General features: G+C 38.9%; 1 protein-coding gene across 4 annotated transcripts in view; it reads right to left on the bottom strand.

Annotated features, from left to right (window-relative positions):
- Positions 1 to 7618: 7618 nt before the first annotated feature.
- The window catches only part of PRUNE2 (prune homolog 2 with BCH domain), a 103092-nt gene continuing 94680 nt past the window's right edge, over positions 7619 to 16030 (bottom strand). For 3 of the 4 annotated variants that reach the window (XM_059491885.1, XM_059491886.1, XM_059491887.1), the window contains 4 exons: positions 14909 to 14944; positions 14348 to 14386; positions 12816 to 12863; positions 7619 to 10590 (listed from right to left, as the gene is read on the bottom strand). In XM_059491885.1, coding sequence (XP_059347868.1) covers positions 10569 to 10590; positions 12816 to 12863; positions 14348 to 14386; positions 14909 to 14944 — 145 coding nt within the window. In that variant the 3' untranslated portion in view covers positions 7619 to 10568. The remainder of the gene's footprint in view (positions 10591 to 12815; positions 12864 to 14347; positions 14387 to 14908; positions 14945 to 16030) is intronic. The other variant, XM_059491884.1, reaches the window with a different exon arrangement.

Genomic DNA, 16030 nt, shown 5'->3' with positions numbered 1-16030 from the left:
ACTTTTATTAAAACTATTTCCTGAGCTAAATCAAATTTTATCAATACTGGGTAATGTCTCAAATGAAGGTGTATAAGAAAACCTCATATATAAGTCTTGCAATAATATTTTTACTAGGTAACAGACTATTTGTATCACTCAGACCAGTTCAGGACTAGTTTCTACCAAGCAGCAGTTTTCTCCTTCAGGAGCATCGCAGTAACAGGTAAAACAGTCTTTTCCATGTTTCACTGCAGCTGGGATAGAGTATTGCATTGTCAATAGAACAGCCAGAGAATGTAGGTGTGTAAGTGTGCTGGCCCTAGGCTGTTATTTTGCTTATGCAAATAGTTACAACCTCTTGCACACAGTCTCGGAAATGCAAGACCAGGAAGAAGGCTAATCCAGAAGGCCAGAGAGCCCGGGGGGGACGGGTGTGCTGCGGGACAGCGGCAGGAGGACAGTGTGCGGCCAGGCAGGAGCGAACTGGCAAAGAGCTGCTCAGACAAAATGCTCTCTCTAAACAGCAGCCTCTCTGCAGGCTATCTTGGGAAGCAGAAATCGCCCAAGCCTGGTGAGGGAAAGGCATTTGTTACCATAAGCTATGAGCAGAGTAAATTAGGCTTCTGTCTTTCTGAGCCACTGCATGGTCTTGAGCGAGAATTCTTAAGAACAGGGAAAACCACATTCCTTTAAACATGTATTTACTTCTAAACCATGATCTGGCTCTACAAGAAGAAGCTACCAAAAAACAGACCCGGTCAAGTTTTCACTTTTCTTGTTAATATACTCAGAAAAATCTCATCTTCTCAACCTGGGTCTCCAAATGACTAATTTTTATTTTTGATTTTCCATCAGCACCCAGTTTCTAACTCTTGAGTGATCTTGAAACAGCTAACAGAAATGTCTCTCTGATGAATCTGTCTGCTGATTACTGCAGCAGTTGTTGACCACTATGTTCAAAAACTTGTGTTTCCCAAGCCGAGGCACTGAACAGGCACCCTATAACACCTGCATGCTCAAAAAAATGTGCAAAGTCAAAGCTTAATAAATATTAAAAAAACTCACTGGAGACCCATAGAATTTCCAAGTTATTAATATCAATATTCATATCAATATTGATGTTTAAATAATCTGGAGTTTTCTAAACCCATTTAAATGTTTTTAGGTTTGCCCCTTTTTTATGACGCAATTAGACTTGTTTGCTCTCTTCTCCTCTTTCTTTTCTAGCAGGTGTTGTCAGGGATACTTGTGTTGACTTCCTTATTTGTGTTTCTTTACTCAAGACAATGTCCAGGCACCCAGCAAGCTCAGTAATTTACAAAAACAAAATCCTAGGTGACAGCAGCACAACATAACTCAAGATTCTCTCTCACAACTGCTGCTTTAAGTTTTAGCTTTCATATTCTTCCGATTCTGTGCTGCCTAGGTGGGTGGCTCTTGCACGTCTCTATCAGTCCTCACCAGTACCTCTGAAAGGCTGTCACACATCTGCTCCTCCGTGCACGCCACGAGGATTGGCGGAATGACAAATGAAGCTGGTTAAACCAGGTGCCAGTATATGGGCAGGCTCCTTGTGGCCTCCATGGCAGGAGGACACCTATCACGGGGGAAGCTCTGAGCACTTGTGGCCTCCATGCTGCTTCTCCCATGGGAAAAGAGGAGGTCCTGGAGCCATATGGGCACCTCATGGACTTCAGATCTGGATGTACGCAAGTGAAAAGAAACCAAAACAGGCAGACCCTCCAAAGGTTTTTCTTCCCCTTGAATTTATAAAATCTTCCTACAATTCACACTAAGAATGAAAAAAAAAAAAAAAGGCAAATAGCAGTCAGATATTGTGTTACCAGATGGTGAGTTATCACTGAAATAAAGTTAAAACTAAAAGGACCACAGACTCTGCATTTTTGCAGAGTACCTGAAGAAATTCACAAATTTATTCTGTTGGGCATAAAAATGGCTGTATCCCTGGGACAGCTAACCTAACATCCAGCACATCATCAGGCAGCTGAGCAACAGATGCAGATCTTTCAAAACTTGAATGCAACAGAAAAGCTGGAATGCAGTATAATCTTTCTCAACTCTGGCTTTGCTCATAAATTTATGCAGCTATACGTATGCACATATATTTATTAACATGTGTCTACTGTAACACATCATATCACACCTGTTTACCTAGGTGAGCTGTCACCACTCTGTTTCATAATCTTTCAGCTTCAGGTCACCAAAGACTCTGAGAAACCTTCCTGCGCTTCCTCAAGATTCCCACTGCACCACATTCCTACTTCAAGAGAAGGCACTTTAAAAAAGTGCTGTGTGAATCAGAAACATGGAAAAACTAAGCCATTCATCAATAGTAATTACTCATTTGAAGTTGGCATAAAGTTAGGAAGCTTATAAATGGAAGAAGTGCTGGTGAATGGCAACAGGCAAGTAAAAACACCTAATATGGATAATTTTTATTACTAGTAGTATTACTATTTTTACTAGTATATTAGTAGTAGTAGTAGCAGCAGTAACAATAGTGATAATTATTATAATAACAACAACTTACCAGGCTAAGCAAACCAGAGACAAAAAATCCAGAGTAAGCTATTAGGAATGAAAAGAGTGTCTCTTCTAGGTTCTATTCAGCATTCACAAAAAAAGCCCATCTTTTTCCTAGGCTGTTCCTGCTCACATGAGAGGAAAATAGAGAACCAGCTTTGCAAAAAGTGCAGCCGCTGAAATCACAGTTGAAAATGAGAAGGGTATCTAGGCAGCCTCAGATGAGTAATTCTGAGGGGACTTTACCCCTTTGTCCCTGTCTGATTTGGCACAGCAGAGTGCTTTTACCCCCCACCACCTCCCCAACACCACCCACCCCCTAGGACCTGCTAGACTGGGCAAGTCAACAAAATTGGTGACAACATTGTTTCTGTGGGTTCACATCACTAGCCTTATGCATTTTTACTCCCTTCATACTCTGGCAATTGAGAAAGTGCTCCACAGCAGGTACTGAACCTGTCTGACAAGCCTCCCATGAACTGAAAGTTCAGAACACCAACAGCATCTAGACCAGTGTCTAGCTGACCACTGCCCTGTTTAAGGCACAGCATTTTAAGCTAAACATGCCTGAATTCAGATTTAGCAGGCCAAAATTACGTTTATCAGCAGTAGATGGTTTTGAGCTGGCGTACTGGTTTTGGCTGGGATACAAGTTCACTTTCTTCATAGTAGTTTGTCTGGTTCTGTTTTGGATTTGTGGCCAAAATGACATTGATGGCAAACAAATCACAGAACCACAGAACGGCCTGAGTTGGAAGGGAATTTAAAGATCATCTAGTTCCAGCCTACCTGGCATGGACAGGCACACCTTCCACTAGAGCAGGGTGCTCCAACCCCCATCCAACCTGGCCTTAACCAGAGCTGGGGCATCCACCACTTCTCTGGGCAATCTGTTCCAGTGCCTCACCAACCTCCCAGTAATTTCTTTTAGTCACTGCTAAGCAGGCTTACACAGAGTCAAGCCACCTTCTGCTCCTCCACCCACACCGAGTGCACAAGGAGTGGGGAGGGGACGCCACTGAACCCAGCTGATCAAAGGGATATCACAACCTCACCATAAGGCAACAGCAGACAGAGCTGGGGAGAAAATGAAGGAAGGGTTGTGTTCACAGTTTTTCTCTCCATCTAACGTGAGCTGTCAACGAGAGACACTTCTCACAGTTACTGGGTGTCACAGCCTCAGAATAGAGATTCCAAATCTCCAATTACTGAAAGTAAACAAAATTCTATTTTGAAGGAACTTTTTCCAAAGAAAATTGATTCCAGAGAAAAGACCAGCAGCCAGTACCTATGAATCTTTCCTCCTGGGAGTACAGTGACCACCTGGATAGTCTAACCTTATTGGTGGCCCGTGTTCTGGGTTCATCTGCTCAGTAAGTATGATCATATCAGTGATGGAACTCCACCAAAGCCAACTCTTCTACTTAAAGAGTATCAGACCAAGGTCAAGGTCTCACTAATTTTGCTGCTTGATCCTAAAACCTGCAGTGTTCAATTCACTTCTCTCACCATATTGATTTTCTTTCCTGTTCCAGTGGTAATGCAGTAGGAAGTGAGCCAGCAGATAACTGAGGTCTTTTACTGCTGTATAAATCTATGCCATCATATACCACTGTGAGAGTACGCCTCAGGAGATGGCAGCTTCTTGTCTGAGCACTGCTATTGATCCCTCAAGTAATATGAGAATTCTCTCCTGAGGCGATAAGCTTTCTTTTTTTATTATTTTACATCGCATTTCTGGTCTCCATTTTTCCTCTTTGGCATAGTTCATCTTCTATTCTGTCATTTCTCTCCTGGAGCTATTTTCCACTATGAAACACCATGTTCCATATGCCCCCCTACTGCATCTTGCTCTTTCCTTTCTATATTTAATTTGTTTCCTAATTCACACTTCTGACGTCTTCTGACTCATGCTTATTCTGTGCAAGTCACTAAGAAATGTGCAAAACTTGATTTTCTAAATTTGTGCAGCATTTCCCATTTCTTCAGCTTTCTCCCCTGTGCTGTCTACACACTGGCTGAATGAGTTTTATTCTAAACAGAGTGAACACCAGATTAAGCCACTTATCACCAGGTATTCTATAATTTCTTTAAATAAGGAGGGCAAGTAACATTTGGAACAGAGCTCACTTGTGCTTCTTTAAAGCAACAGCTCCAGGCAAACAGGCCTGCTATGCTTCGGGACCTCTCCCCAAGGAGAATCAGAATTTGGAAGGAGACTGGAGCCTCAAGCAGAAAGCTGTCTGTAACCCTACCCTCCCCCAGTCATTTCCCTGACCTGTCCTTCTTTCCCCTAGTTTTTCTTTCTCTGACTGATAATTTTAGCTGTGTTCCTTATTCTTACTTTTTACATCATAAAGGCCAAATTTCACATTAATATTCTATGTGTTCTTTTGGCTGACTGTTTAAGACAATGTTTCTCAGACTTCAAAGGGATAAAGGTAGAGATGAAGTTTTGCAGAGATGAAGTTTTATGGTCTTAATGGCTTAACACAGGTCTGTGCTAGAAAGCCAGCACTTCATTTTGGGAGCCACTCTCTCATGGAGAGAGTCTATTTTGCATACCAGGCCCCAGGGAGCAGCATGGGAAGTACTCTGTGGATTATTTTCCTATCATTGCTAAAGGCTGCTTTGCTTGCTGCCTACTGAAACACATAATAGAGATAAGAAGATAAAACTTCAACATGGCATATTTGAATTTTCTTTTAACTGATTATATTTTAGCAGTGAGTTTGTACTTAAAAAACATCTAAACAGACAATGCTGAGAAGTGAAACAAAGGAATAAATAAATAAATACTGAGAAGTGAAATAAAGGAATAAAAGGAACTGTGGCTTGAAATGCTTAGAGTCTATCAGTTTTTCTGATAGACTAGATACTGTATGAGAAACACTGCACTTTTTCTTTCTGCAGTAGCCCCCCACAGAGGCCACGGCTGGTCAACTCAAACACAACAGGAACCTCATTCTTTGGAGTCAGTATTTACTCCTAACACTGTTCACAGGTCACTACTGTAGTGTCAGGACAGGCACATGGTCGACTGGTATGACCCTCAAAGCATTTAAAAATTATTCCAAAACAGTGCTGTGCTGCATTCAAACTACTTGTTCATAATATATGATATTGGCTTGAAATGACACTTCTTCTGTCTTTACAATCCAAATATGATGTACTATAGTGGTGACAGAGTACAGAGTACAGAGGCATTTTCACACCTAGCATAATTCTGGTTTCAAGACCAAAATCTTCATCCTTTGAAACCAATAAAGACCTTGCTAATAATGCCAACATATATGCACATACTAGCACACAAAATTGATTTTTTTCTAATAACAACAGTATTCATTTAATTAAAAATTAAAAAAAAAATTGCCTTTTGATTCCTATTTTATATAAAAGACCAAGACACTGGATTTTACAAAATGGAAAAAAAAAAAAAGGAGATTGCAAATGTACTTGTAAAATCAGTAAATCAGTCATGTGTGTTTTTCCTTAAAAATACTAATTGCTGCAGGATCAACCAGCACACATACATCAAAAAGCATACAGCACTCTGCACTTTTAAATGTGCTATCATCTAATAAAAGTCTTGAGAGAAGTTCTGTCACATTTCCGCAAAGCTACATTTAAGAGGGTTAACTCAAATGCAGGAAAACAAGGAATAAAAAAAAAACGTGCCAAGCTTAGGCTGTAGTTCCTTTCAGATTATCAAATTTAGCAGGGCAGAGCACAGCCCTACAATTCTACTGCTTGGTCTGAATGGACAAACCAGAGTCACTAAGACTGCTGACAGAATTCACACTATGTGAGCAGTAAGTGACCACTTCTTCTGAAATGGGTGAATGTTTCTAGGAAAAACAAGTGTAAGAACAAAGCACATAATTTTTGAAGAGACTTCAGTACCTTTGCAAAGTAATTTTTTGGGAGAACAGTTTAGTTTGCATTTTGTAGCGGTTGGTCTTTTGTCAAGCAAGGACTGCAGAACTGTAAATCATGACAGCGCAAACAGGAACAGCTGACATTTTGACTTCACAGTGCCATCCTCTGGTCTTCCTCTGAGCACAGGAGATAACTGACCCCGTGGCAGCTGCATTTTGTAATGGGAACAGCGTGCCAGAGGGGTTGCATGACTGGAGGAAAGGGACAGCAAATGAGAAAGTAAACTGCTGATGTCCTGATGCTTGCTGAATTGGCTTCATCTGTGCCAGGCAATACAGGGACACCTCTCTTGTTCCTAGAAATTAATACATTTGGCTGCACAGCCAACACAATCTGACCTGTCAGGTATTCTCACTAGTAGGAAACTGAGGGTCACTTCTTACACTTAAACTAGTAATTTGAAAACATCTGATAAATCTCCAAACATATCAGAAGTCAAAAAACCTATTTTCAACAAGTATGAAAGGTTTGTTTAATCTAACTTCTTTGTCTCTGAACAGGTCTAGGAGCACGCACAGAGCTGCTTTCAGGTGGGTGGCAATTAAGAAGCCACAGTTTCTTCATGCCCTTTAATCTTGTATTTGGAGCCTACTGGACAATGATCAGGATAGCTCCAAAATCAGCCAGCTGTACTTAGTGGCAGTACAGATTGGCCCATTTGACACAGATGTAGAGTGGCACGTGGGCACAATGTACGAGGGAGGTGAGAGGATTCCACGTCCACCAGCAGCTCTGACCCCTTCCTTCAGTGAAGTCAATCAGGTTGTTAACCTGCTCAGGGTGGTTTCACAGTCAGTCTCCTTCTGCCCCATAGCTTTTGACCTTCTGACATATAAGATGGACGGACTGTCTGTGGATTTGATTTTACATAATAGCACAGACACAAAATAGAAAGAAATTTAAAGAGTTCCTTGTGCTTTCTTTCAGGAACAATACTGCTAGTATCAACAAAGCCTGGATTTTAATACATGGAGATGGGGAATAATCCCATGAGACACAAAACTGACTCTGTTTCAGTTTTTGGAAGGACAGACAGAGAATGCAAAATATAACAAAATATTTCTATACTACAAAAAGAAGTGATCTAAACCAATCAAGTGCACCCAGGGAATAAAAGCTTCTGCAATGTGGAGTTGAAAGGAAATATGTCCAGTAGTGGGTTGCAATTCTTTATTTCTGATTCATAGGTATATATATCCATACAATGCTATTAGATATCCTTGTATTGCTTAATCTATAATTTAAGTCAGCATAGGTATTTTAGCAAAAAAATTTGCAACTACTAATTTATATTTCATCTGAGCACTCTGATACACAGTAGAAAAAATCCATATATAAAAGCTTGTATCTGTGCAATACATACTATATTTCTCTTTCAACAAACTACTGATTTAGTAATATTGATATGTTATTGTTAGTATAACATAGAATTGCTTTATCATAACATTAAAAAACTTTTCAAAATATATTAATAAGCAAAGATAACCACACTTTGATCCTGCAATCATTTTTTAACTATCACATCAATGCCCCATTTTGTTTTAACGTGCCATCTGGCTTAAACAAATTCCTTTCATCTCAGGATGCCACCATTATTATCTGCCCATAATAATAATATTAATTTGTAACTTTGCTGCTTAGTAATTTCACACAAAGCAAGTAGAATTAAACTCAACCCTGAGCTGATGTCCACCATTAAAATCACAAATCTCTTATACCCCACATAGGTCTCAAAGAGTGAATGAAGATTTGTGCTGAACTTCTGCTTTGTGGCGAACTTCTCTTCTAGTGGAAACTTTTCTCATCTATTGTGTAACACAGGTCGTGTGGCTTTGTCTTCAGAGGCTTCAACTACAGGTCTACAAAAGATGCAACTTCATGCTACTAAATGCTTTAATAGTTTAGATCTTAATGAAGCTTAATTAGCATCTGGAAGTCGATACAAATATTAATCTGTACATAAAACATTATCCCCAATATACTAAGTGACAGCACTTTTATAAGGCAGACACAAGCCAGGATTCAAATATCTGAGAAAAGGTGGACACTGACAGACTCTAGTTTAGGACAAGGTTACAGAGCAGCAACAATGGTCAGCAGGATTAGGCCCTTCCTTTGTGAAAATTTACAGAACTGACAGAAAGATGTCATACAGCAGACTAGCAAGTAGGACAGAGACACCAGCACAGAGCATATCTTGATTTTCACGTTGGCCGATAAGAAAGCACTCTTCTGCCCTTCTGACAATTCTGTCAGTCTTCATTACAATGGCTGAACAACTATGCTCACCACGACAGACACTTGCTTCACTGCTTGCACACTACCTTGCAAATACAAGACAGAAACTGACAGACTTGGAAATGTGCAACCTCCCCAAAAAAACCAATTAAACTTTTAAATGAAGGACAGAACAGGACTTTCAGTTTAAATCCTGCTGAAAAAATGAAGGCTCATGCTCTACTGACTCTGCTTAAACTTTATGCCCCAAGAATTACTTTGCTTTTTTTCTCTTTCATCAATAATTCTGAACTGAAAGCAGGACTAGAGTTAGACCATACTAATGAGGTGCAACTTATCTTGAATTGTTAAGTCTAAGGATTTTTTAAAAAGTAAAGAATGCACAGATGTAATTCTAGGGCATACAAGAATCTTGTGAAAAAAAGGTAGTATTTCAGAGAGTATGTAATAATAAGACTTCCATTAGGACTTCCCAAAAGGCAGGCAAGTCAGCAGGTTTGGAAAATGCCTATGTGTATTCATTAGAGTAAGGGCAAACATTTGTCATTTTCTTGACTCTCATATTTTTAAAGCTGACAAACAGAGATCACTAGATAATTAACTTGCACACTTCTGTAAAAGAATGATCTGAGAAACTAAAGCTATTTCCCAGTAAGGAGTAGGACTTACTGTAGTATCTTTTTTGCAAATAAATAGGACCCCAGCAAACAAAAGATGCTTAGGGTTTTTCCATTTTTATCTTTTTACTGGTGTGTTCTGTGACACAGACAATAAATACCATTATAAGACCTATTTTTATCTAATAGAAACACTTGGAGCAAAACTTTAACAAATCTTCCTAACAAATGAGTATGGCTTCCAGCTTTCAGCTCCCAGTAGGAAATAATATTTGATTCATATTCAGAGAATTAATAGCCTTTACAATTGGAGACAGGATGTCACTTGAAGACTCATAACTTTTAAAAAAGTGTTCTGGAAGATACAGACTTAGAAAGCAGGAATAAATTAATGCTCCAAGGACTTTGGAATATATGAAAGTAATTTACAGGATTTGCTGCTTTGAGGAAATTATGCCTAAAATAAATATACTAAACGGAATTATTAAAATAAAGTTAATTTCAGTTACTCATTCATCCTCTGGGAAATCTAACAAGACTAATTATTATATTTTAGTATATCACACTTTTCTCTGATCAAACAAAAAAGTCATTTAATGAAGACAGAAAGACTTTCAGACCTCAAGAAACACAAATTCATAAAAGCATGAATAGTTTGTGTTGGAAGGGCCCTTAGGAATCATCTAGTTCCAGCCCCTTTGCCTTGAGCAGGGACACCCTTCAGGCTACCCAAAGCCTGATTAAACACAGCCTGCCAAACTCAAGGAAGTCCTGCATAACTTCTAAAGTTATTTTTAAACAGCAAAGTTGCTGCTGCTCTGTGACACAAGCAAACTAACACTTATTGTAACAACAACTATTGCGTTCAGCTAAGCATAAACATTAATATGCTGAAGACAAAAATTAAAAAATCCCCATCCTCATTGACCTATTCATGAGGCACACTGTTGGTAAAATGGAATCCTTTCAAACAGAAATGGCACTCACAGAGAAACCAATGCTAGATGATATAGCGTTCCTAATGAAAACTGTTTCTGAAAACAACAAAAATAACTAGGACCCAAAATTCTGCTGTTACCATGGTCATAGGACTGGCTCTTTTGGTCTTCTTGAACTGCTGAATGACAGGGGAAACTTATAAACCAAACAAAATTGACCAAATCACTTATTGTACAGCGTGGTTGTGATTGTCTGGGTGATGAAAATCCATGTGAACCCTCTTCTTCAAATGCCTGGCAATGGTGCTTCTTATTTCAGGGTCATGTCAATCCTGTTTATTAAAGACAAAATGACAAAGGACAACAACAAAAAATTAATGAGTGCTCTGAAAACAGAGCTAGTTATTTCCCCAATCCTGAGCTCCCACAAAGTGTATAGTAGCCTTATCTCTCATTTACTTAAATGCAGTAGTGAGAAATAACTTGCATCTTATGTACATCTATGAAAGTACACACTTTAGTAAGTTATGTTACTGTTTTATTGGAATTAACAACTACTTTTTCAGCAATTGCAATTTGAAGTGTATCACGTGTGGGAAGATCCACTGGTGGAATGACACAACAGTGTGGCAGGAATGGGTACTCCTAAAAACATACCTAAGCGTACAATTTTGCTACACAGTGCAAAGCACATGGCATCAAAACTTTAGAAGTATTCTTTAGAGTAAGAAGTTGTCTTCATAAATGGTGCCCCAAGATACAGGCTTCCTTAAAGAATACATAATTCAAAATTTCCTCAAGATTTATGAACTGTTACACAATGGTTCTTCCACTATGAATTATTTCCCAATATTTCTTTTAAAGTCATGGAGAGGTGAAAGGAGTTGAATAAAACAGAACAAAAGGGAGCATGATAATGGACAAAAGCCTTTGGAACAAAATGAAAGAGACAACAGAAGCAAACTAAGTGCTGGGCAGACTCCAGAGGTGCTTCAGCAGAAAGCATACAGAAAAAAAGTCTGTGTAAAACAGCTGTTCTCAGAGTGAAGGGATTTACATAGGATGCTATTTCCTGAAGAAATGACACGACAAATAAGAGATATGATCACTGGAAAACTATTGCCACTTCTGAAGACAGATTCATATTTATGCAGAGAAAATAAATGCCCTGAATTAACATTAATTTGGCCTTAACTATATTTATTTAACATAAATGTAAATTCTCTTCTCATATTGCTTTTTGCTGCCCAGCTTATTGTTTGAGAAAAACAGGAAAGCTGTTCAAGCCACAAAAGGTCAAAATCACGCACAGTCTTCAACATGTCATTTTTTGTCCTTATGTCATCTTTTGTTCCTACTTTGAAAGGCAGTTTTCATATTGACTCATTATAGAATAAAACAGTGTCTGAGAAAAAAAGAGATGAAGTGAAACATGAGTTCAGGAATCAAGAATTTAGCTTATGGTTATAACCTATGTATAAGCTATCAGAGAGTGATAGCTTACTAGAGCACTGCTTGGGTTTTTTTGGTTTTTTTGTTTTTTTAAGTGAAAACCAAAGCTTCAATTTATTTATGCAAATTTTTGCTACACACACTGTTAATTATTTGCCTGTTTATTAATACTCATGCTATTGGTGGAATCTTTTGTTGAGGATTCAGGTTTACTGCAGAGTATTTCCCGCACAGAGTGAGACGGCAGTGATTTCTGTATTTCTACAGACCCATCAGACGGGCAGGGAGAGCAGAGGCCTCAATCCCTCTCCCCTGTGCAGGGACACTGGCCAGGACACGAACTCCTCCTGCTGCAGGGCTGGCTCTCCTGACACGCTGTTCCAGCAGGGAATTGCCAGCGCTCCTGCCTCACACTGCATCTACAAACACTCCCACTGATCAACAGGAAGAGCAGCACTGCAGGGTTTTCCATTTCCATACTACAGTTCTGGAATCAGACAGAGCAACTGCATACCAGGGGACTGACACATTCCCATTTCCAAGGGAACAACATCTTTGAAAGGAAAATACGTAAAGATGCTTGAGATTTAACCAAGAAAATAATTATAAAAGAAGCTGAGAAGCAGAAAAGCAAAGAGAAGGCACATGTTAAAAGTATGGCCCAGAAATCAAAGTAAAAGATAAGACTTTTAATCTTTGAATGAGAATAGCGAGTTTAAAATTTAGGATAATGGATGGAACCATCGTCACTGTGATCATCCTCCACTTTTTCTATCTGTTTTTAATATAATTTGATCAGAATATTCTCGGGCTAGCAATTATATCTCTCTCTGCCTGGAAATGATTAAGGATGCCTCAAATACATTCCTAATGCAACACAAATATAACAAATCTTCAGTATATAACACATACATAAAGTATATAAAATATAAATATAGCAAAGCTTCAATACTTTGTCTGCTTGTACCATGTTGCTCCTGAATATTATCATAAAAGTATTTAGGTCTCAAAAATGCTTTAAGGAGTCTACCCAGCCTCAGTTCCCAGCAGTATGTTTGTAAAGTAATGTTAAAATGTAATGACAGTATTAGGCATAAATTCTTACTCCTGCTCCACTGAAGCCATTTCTGGATCATTTGAGAGGCAGCTAGTTCTGGATACAAGGAAAAAGATGAGTAAACATTTTTTCTGTGTTGATTTCTTTCTCTTTTAAAACATGACATCAAATTTGGGGACGTAATAACTAACTGTAGTGAGTACCTTTGACAGCACAAACACATAAATGTTGTTGTTTTTAGGAATCTAGGGATCTTAGTACCCACAACACACATTAGTTTGAGTAACAAAGTTTTAAGGTATTTCTTTAAGTTAGGGAGGGGAAATGCACTACAGTGATCTCATACATCCAACAGTAACAATAATCAGTGATGCCTCATGTGAATATTTCATTCCCCTTTCACTTGCTACACTGCTGTCTCTACTATTTTAAATGCAATAACAAAAAAGCAACTTTTTTCAAGAGTTCTCAGTGCCATGTGCATATGTTTATATGACAACATTGCATATACAATGCATTTGACAATGTCTGAACAGAAGGGATAGAAGCTGTATTTCAAGGGGGGCTAGGCCTTTTAGTTTAACAAAATAGTCAGGGGGTATCAGATAACGTGAATTTATTGTTGAATTTATTGCTTCTGAGGCAGTGTTAACTCCTGGAATCAAAAAGCAGTGGCCACTGTTTTAGGTATTTCTCTGTAACTGTTTTAGAAAGTGACCTCAGAAGAACTGAAGAAAAATGCGTACTGCAAAAGAAGGAACTTCTGGAAAAAGTACAGCAAAGCAGAAGCTGTAAATTGAAAATCCTGAAGTGCATAAGCAAAAGGAAAGTGACCGGAAAGAAATTTCAAAATTCAAAATCTTTAGTTACAAAAACTGCAAGGGGGAACGCTATACTAGAACCAACAGACACAGACTTCTCCTCAGAAATTTGGTGTACAATACTCACATGAGGATAGTGCATTGTACACTTTCTAAAGTTCTGCTAATGGAGTCATGGACTATGCACTTCTAAAGGGTTTCTTTGGTACTGTACACCATACTTCCACATAAAGTATCTGATCACCACGTGCCCCTGTTTTATTAAGTAACCACAGACAATATAATATTATTATCAAGTATTAATTCCACAGCCTATCCAGCTAACATTGGAAAGACAGAAGAATTTACCTACCTATCTCAACTGAGATACCTAACCCTGATTTAATGAACTGTAAAAAAAAAAATTATAGAAAGAACTACCTCTAAAAACTGTATAAATCATCTGATATAAGAGGAGAAGAGTAGAAAATGTTTAATGATCAATTTTAATTGAGTATGTGAATTCAGTCATTCCCATGACTATAGAAACAATCACCAAAAAACCGCAAAAAAAATTTTTATAGTGCAAGGGTATGATTAGTTATTACTGAGATCCAGCAGTACAAAAGCAGTGAGAGGGGAAGTCAATTCTCCAATGGGACAACTTACACAGTAATCGAAACTACAAGCTGCCTGTTGTACCAAACACAATGTACTACTGCATTCAAGCTACTCCTGTGAAACATTATAATGCCAGGATTCAGCTGAAAGCTATCTTACTTAGCTGTTTCTGAAGCTTCCCTCAGCTCTTCATCCAGTCTGCGTGAGTAAAAGTTATTGATATAAAGAAACAGAGAAGCAAGCAGAGCATAAGAGTGAAGCAGAGCAATAGCAGAGCAAAGAACAAATACAGTACATGCTTTTGTAAGGCACCCAGTATGATTTAGGGCTAACCCTAAAGCTCTTCAGTTCAGTACGATACTATTTATCCCTGTGCTCAACCCACCTTAAATTTGTAAGTCCTTATTTAGCTCACTTGGAGGCAGAGACAGAGAAGCAGCAGGGGTCTGAGGCATGCCCAGTGGACAGAGCTGAAAGCATTCAGTTGCTCTATCAGGTAATATTAAACTAGCTGCAGCCTGGGCCAAGTCAAGGACATTTACAGTTCAGTGAGTTTTATTTGCAAGGGAGGCTGATCTCAACAGCTTGAAGGGGAAAGTAAGATGCCATGTCTTTGCAAGTCCTCTCTCATTCAGCTGTTGAGGTCGCCTGCAGGTGAAAGGCTGTCACACAGATTCACTATATTATGAGCAGCAGCATGGGCTAGAAAGCAAGTTTTACCTCATTCTTCTCTTAATACACTTATCTTCATCATACCTTACAAGATAAGAATGGATGAAGGAAGAGAAAATATGTACACGTTCATATACAACAATCATATAGTATTGTGCTTCACTGAAAACTACCAAGAAAATCACATAACCCAAATTCTGGCATAACACCGTGTACTTTCTAAAGGTGGGGTTTTTCTTGCCCATAGGTGGTATGCTTGTTCTTGGCAATGGAGCAATTATGAAGACAAAAGATGAGTTGTATTTTTCTATAGGAATCTCTCCAAATTTGCAGCAAAAGGGGAGCTATGAACTGAACACTGCTCTTCTCCCTGTGGTTTGAGAATAGCCACTCACAGTGCCCTGAACGCACACTGCCACAAAATCTTATTACAACATCCTGAAATGCTTGCCACCAATGGGTGCAATTGCCATCTTTCCAGGTCTGTCTTTTTCAGCAAAATCATGACCCCTCATCTGGCTGCTGATGACGTGAAGCAGGCACTACCCTAAAACTCTTTAAGTACTAAAGTTTCTTTGGTACTACGGCTGTGATCATTTCACCTTTGGTCTGAGAGGTGAATGGACTTTCTGAACACTTTTAAGTTTACAGGGAAAAAATGTCTGCAACACAGATGTGTGTACTGCCACAGTGCAACAGTAAAACACAGCAAGGAAACAGACAGAAACTCTCTGAGGTTAGAAAAGGTAAGGTTTCTATCAAAGGGAATCATAAGAAACTAAAATGTTTACAGGAATCAGAAGAAAATTTGTTAGGGATGTTAGAACATTAGGGACAACTCGTTGTCAGTTGACCAACAGCCTCTGCTCCACATTCTTATCATCACTCCACCTCTAAAGAAGTTACAGCAGCAAATGAACTTCAGTGAAAGTCTCTGTGACCCCTGATTTTGCAACTGTAATTTACTGTTTCCTCAACTGCTGTTGCCAGACCTGAGCTTCCCACCTGCTCCCTGGAATTGCACCAGCAGCTTGACAAAGGAAATTGCTTTACAACTACTGTGAAACAGGTGTGAAAACTCCTGCCTGGGTTGAGGAGATCTATGACAACTGACCAGTCATAATGGAAATACAATCATACTTGCACATCTACTCTTCAAACTACCTTCTA

This window comes from Ammospiza nelsoni, chromosome Z (genome assembly GCF_027579445.1).
Source record: "Ammospiza nelsoni isolate bAmmNel1 chromosome Z, bAmmNel1.pri, whole genome shotgun sequence".
NCBI lineage: Eukaryota > Metazoa > Chordata > Aves > Passeriformes > Passerellidae > Ammospiza > Ammospiza nelsoni.
This window is presented reverse-complemented; position numbering and strand designations above follow the sequence as displayed.